A 5,844-nucleotide genomic window follows, 5' to 3' on the forward strand; every position below is an offset into this window, starting at 1 on the left:
TATCTATCTATCAATCCGTAGTACAAATCTCCAATGATGTATGATGCCTATCCATTAAAATGATTTACACGTGGGTTCTTATATTTACATGTGAGTAAATAATTTAAAAATTAATTATTTGAATAACAAAACCGAAAGACATTTTTTTATCATTTCCTACTTTCCAATTGCTAAACAAGATCAACTATTTCTGCTGTTGATTATTATCCTTACTCTGTTATGTTATGGATAAATTCTTCATTGCATCTCTATAAATACCTGTAACCGGTCGAGTCACAATGCAATATTAATCATTTTAGTATTATCATGAAAGCAAAAGATATTGAACGGCGATCTGCAGGTTACCTTTCTACTGTTTGGGATGTTGAACTCGTCAAGTCCTTCACCACACCCTACTCGGTAAGTTTACTTCCATTAGATGACCAACCTTCATCACCTTAGAATTACTCTGTGTTTAACGTGCACCACTTTATTTTGGCTAACCTTGTAGTTCGAGAGCCATGGAAGTCGTCTTGAGGAACTTAAGCAAGGTGCTAGGGATTTACTTGCTACCATGAAGGAACCACGTGACCAGCTGGATCTGATCAACACACTGCAACGCTTAGGAGTGGCTTACCACTTTGAAAAGGATATCAAAGATATTCTTGCTAAACTTGTTGATGCTAACATTGCCACTGATCTTTACACTGTTGCCTTGCAATTTAGACTAATACGTCAAATTGGTTTCTTCATTAGTACAGGTTATATGCGCAAAATGTTATCGTTATTTTTAATATATAGTTTTAATTTTTTGAATAGCATTTCATTAAAGGACATTATATCTAATTTATGGTCATTCTTTTGATTTTTATTTGTGCAAGTTTTCAAATTTGAAAAGTTTGTCATTTCGTCGTCAATAACCTTATCAAACCCCATATTAATTAACATGATAATTGGACAGCCAACTTAACATGATATTAGAGCTTTAATTTCGAATCGTAAAAGATGGTTTTTCTCCCTTTAATATTGTTTCAAGTGTTTGGTTACAAATTAAACTTTGCAATACTTCTGTCATTCTTTTTGGTCGCCGGTTATTTCAACACTTGAGTCCACCTGCAAGCCCATTAAATATTCATATGAATTATATGTGAAGAAGCGTGTTAGAATTTAAATACAATAATCAAGTTCTTTTCTATTAATTTAACCTTTTAAAATAATCGATCATCCAATTTAACATGTCAGATTGACTAACAAGGCTCAAATGATCGTGTAAACATCTTTTTTATTTTTAATTTTTCTCCTTATTTATTTATATATCATTTTTGACAAATCTGATTTATTTTGCTTCATTGAAATTTATGGCAATAAATATATATCCATGAATACAATATCTTTTACCAACCTATACCTACCTCTCTTGAAAGGAATAGTTTGTCAATGTAAAAAATGACGGGACCAGATGCTGTTACATAGTTTTGCATTTGTAGGAAGGGCATACATCCCTACACGGGATTCCCCTCCTTGTTTATTTAGGTACCATACATACTCAAGATACGGGGTGAAAATGTGCAGATGTGTTTAATAAGTTCATGGAGAGAGATGGAAAATTCATGGACAGCTTACGAGAAGATGTTATTGGGCTATTGAGTTTATACGAAGCTTCGCACCTTGGGATGCCAGAAGAAGATGTTTTAGACGAGGCCCTGAATTTTAGTACAAAACATCTGTTAGTGTTAAGAAAGAAGATGGATGGAAATAAAGCTGAGCAAATACAACAATCACTGGAATATCCACTGCACTGGAGGATGCCCTGGACAGAAGCACGAGATTTCATTGCTATCTACCAATATGATGCTAAGATGAATTCGGTTTTGCTCGAGCTTGCCAAGTTGAACTTCAATATCATGCAATCTGTTTATCTGAAGGAGCTGCAGGAACTAGTGGAGTAAGATCTATTACAAAATAAATCTTAAAAGGAAAAAAATAAGAACTGTTAAGCTAAGATTGTTATCAGGATTTTAAATTACCATTACTTGATATCATTAATTAGTTAAATTACATTGGTAAGAAATCATATTTTTAAATTACTATTACTAGATATCATTAGTTGAATTAGATTGAAAATAAATAAGATTTTAAAATGTTATAGTTTTTTTTATGGGTAAAAATAAAAATCTGATAGTTGGGAAATTTAAATTTCTCATCAACTTAAATCATTGAAATTGTTACTGTTTTTCAATTGATTGGGCAGGTGGTGGGAGGACTTGAACTATAAGGAAAGGCTACCTTTTGCTCGGGATAGGCTACTTGAGTCTTATTTTTGGACAATAGGGAGTTGCCCTCCGGGGCCCCAATTCTCCAGATATAGGAGGAACCTCGCGAAATTCGGATCCATGGTAACAGCCTTAGATGACATATTTGACGTATATGGCTCACTCGATGAGCTTGAGAAGTACACGGATGCAGTAAATAGGTGAGAAATTTAGATTTTCAACGACTTCTTTCCTTAGTCATAGCAAAGCTCTTGAAAATTTGTGTTCATTCTATGTACACGTTTCCAAACTCTTTTAATTACAAACTTTTCCCAAATTGCAGATGGGATCTTAATAAGGCAATGGAGGAACTTCCAGAGTACATGAAAGTATCCTTCTCAGCGATGTACAACCATGTTAGTGAAATGGTCCAAGATGCCTTGAAAGATAATGGCATGGATATTTCACCCTATATTAAGGAACAGGTATGTTGATAAAAAGAATAAATAAATATAACAAGTTCGATACATAATGGAAAGGCCAAATAAAATATTATTTATTTGACCTTCTTGAACTTTTATGGAAATTAAGATAAAAAAAAAACCTTTAGTTTTAGTCTATTTGTTAGAAAATATTTCAAAACAATTTTGCAAATTAATTGATGTTTTATGATTTTTAATGCCAAAAAGTAAAAAAATAAATCATAAATAATAATTTATCAAATATAAAAAAGAATATTAGATGTTTAAAAATATGACATAATTTTAAAGAACAAATGAAAATTATGCACGGAGTACGTACATAATGAGAACTTTATCTATTAATTATAATTTATACTGACTAGTTGACATTCAATTTTTGTAGTGGTCTTGTTATGTTAGAGGAAGTCTCAAAGAAGCACGATGGTTTCACAGTGGATACACTCCAACGACGGATGAATATCTTGAGAATGCTTCGATCTCGATTGCTATATCTATATCCATTGTCTATGGCGTTTTTGGTGTGGCAGGACTCTCTATAAACGAATATTTGTCAGAATTTGTGGAGCATTGGTCTGCCTCTGACTTAGTTAGGTTGCCTGCCTACATTATTCGACTCATTGATGATTTAAACACTGCCGAGGTTAGTTCTTACATGCATTGCTATTGCTTTATTGCTGTACCAATTTAACATTTCAGCAAATCTCTCTCGCTTGTCTACCAAACTAGTGGCTACCTATTTTATTATATATTTCAATAATTTGTTAAGTCAGATATTACTTATCTTTTGAAGATTGAAATGAAAAGGGGAGAATCAATGAATTTCATCCATTTTTACATGACCCAAGAAGGTGTTTCGGAAGAAGAAGCACGTGATCATGTCAAAGCCTTGATAAGAAATTTTTGGAAAAAATTGAACAAAGTAATAGTTAAAGATTCTCTTCGAGCACCCGACATTGTGAAAGTTGCTGTCGAAATGACACGATGTACTCATCGGATCTACCAATATGGCGATTGGTTTGGCATTCAAAGCAAAGAAAATCAAGATTGTGTCAAGTCAATCCTTGAGCCCATTCCGATGGAGCAACGTGATCAAGCTTTACTGAAATAAGCTTTTGAAATTTCAGCCCAAGAGTGGCTTCATAAGTTGATTTTATGCTTTATGAGGTCTTATGAATAAGAGGTTGCTTATCTTTTTCTAATTGAGTCTTGCTTGCTGCTATTGCCATGTTGTATTATTTATTGCACTTAGTTCTAATAAATTATATTTATGCTTGAAGGAAAATTTGTTAAAGCTAGCAGGGGCCCTATGTAGTACGTATTGAATCAAAATATTAAATGCAATCTCCATTTCGAAATGGATAGTTGGTCTTGCTCTTAGCAATTCTGATGTAATTAGGAAAACCACTACTAACCATAAACATTTTCCCATTATATATCTACTTACATCTATAATCTGGTTGTGTGTGTCCTAATGTGGGGGTTCGGAAACCCGACTGTTTGATATAAAATAGAATTATTACCAATCTTGTTTGTCTGTGTTTGATTGACCACCTGTTTGAATTTACTTTATATAATGTTACCTCTTTTTTTTTTTTTGAAAGCTAATGACTTTGAATTAATGAAGAGAACAACGAAAGAAAACACATAAGCGTGGCCTAAATAGCCTTCCCATGTGATCTCAAAAACTTCAGATGAGCAAAAATAAATCTGCTATGGTAATTATATAGCTTCGTCAACAACTCTTCCTAACAATACCTTTTAGAATATTGTCACTATCTATTTTTAGGGGTCCATGACTAGCAACAAAAACAAAGAGGTGGGTATAGCCCACTGGACCTAAGCAAGCCTCTTACATTCATATTATGAAACTCTTACCTTTTATGAAATGATGTTGTTTAAACTTAAGTAAATGTTGGACAGATTTGAATGAATTTTATGTTAATGTAATTGGAATGTTGGTTGAGTTTTTCCAACTATATTCACATGAACTTCCTACTGTGATGTTGTTGGATTAATTGGTATCAATGGTTGAAAGAATGATTAGATAAGGAAGCCAAAGGAAAGTAATTTTTGCAAATAAAGCATGAAGGGTCGATCCAGAGAGGTTTTAAGCTTGATATAGCTATTGGAATAGCCAAGGATCAACCTCCATGGACAGGTAGATCGATCACCACAGCACAAGGTGCTTGTATGAGTGTTGTTGAGTTTTCACATGAGTGCACGGTATCGCAAATAAGTAATATAGTAACAAGTAGAGTACTGTTTCCAATAGGGATTTGTTCCTAAAGTTTTACTAAGTACTAAAATTTTATAACAAATCAATCTTATTTAAATAACTGAAATTTTAAGAAAATTAATTAATACTAAATAAAAATAAACACTAAATTAACTATCAAAAATTAAAGTTACTTGAGAAAGACCACTGACTAAAGACCTAGGATTATGGGTTCATTTAATACTTTATCTGATACCAGTTTCTCTTATTATTTACTTTCCTAGGTGGTTTTACTAACTTAAAATCCAATGCTATGTACAAGTCTCCATCTAGATGCTTGCACAAATAACTAACTTAATTAGTTAACTATATGTTTATAGGAATCAATTAAATTAAGTTCATTAAGCTAGTGTCCTAATTTGGCTATATATGGCAATTGGCATATGTCTACCCACATCATGATCACCTAAGTGGCATGAACATGCTCTATTCAAATCTTAGTCAATCTAAAATCTCTCTGTCGAGTCTCAATTAGATTTACAAATTAGTTAATTGTTTACCAAACAATTAAAAGCATTAAGAACATATTTGAATAAGCAAAACTATATCCATTCATGATAAATAAAAGAGAAACTAATATTCAAACTATATGTTAAAATCCACCATAATCCTCAAAAAACAAATTAGTTCATGATATCTAAGTAAAATATTATCCAAAGAAATTTAGCCATGAATTCAAGTCAAAGGAAATAAGAAAAACACAAAATAGAGAAAGAAAATAATGTTGAAGCTTTTTTATCTCAAATCTCTCTCAATTTCTCTTGTTCTCTTGCTTGATTCTTAGCTCCAATTCTCCAAACTAGTTGTTGTTGTTGTCTCTCTAAAATTCTTTGAAAAAGTCCCTTAAATAAGCACA

The 5,844-nt window shown here is 32.3% G+C and overlaps 1 protein-coding gene across 1 annotated transcript; it reads left to right on the plus strand.

The window, feature by feature from the left end:
• The first annotated feature begins 295 nt into the window (after positions 1-295).
• LOC108662680 (putative terpene synthase 9) lies at positions 296-4,068 on the plus strand. The gene is made up of 7 exons (XM_088808400.1): positions 296-399; positions 491-740; positions 1,552-1,924; positions 2,231-2,452; positions 2,575-2,716; positions 3,096-3,353; positions 3,504-4,068. Exons 1-7 carry the CDS (start codon positions 307-309, stop codon positions 3,819-3,821), a joined length of 1,656 nt encoding a protein of 551 aa, XP_088664526.1. The 5' UTR covers positions 296-306; the 3' UTR covers positions 3,822-4,068.
• Positions 4,069-5,844: the final 1,776 nt, after the last annotated feature.

This window comes from Theobroma cacao, chromosome 7 (assembly GCF_053813885.1).
Source record: "Theobroma cacao isolate CCN51 chromosome 7, ASM5381388v1, whole genome shotgun sequence".
NCBI classification, from domain to species: domain Eukaryota; kingdom Viridiplantae; phylum Streptophyta; class Magnoliopsida; order Malvales; family Malvaceae; genus Theobroma; species Theobroma cacao.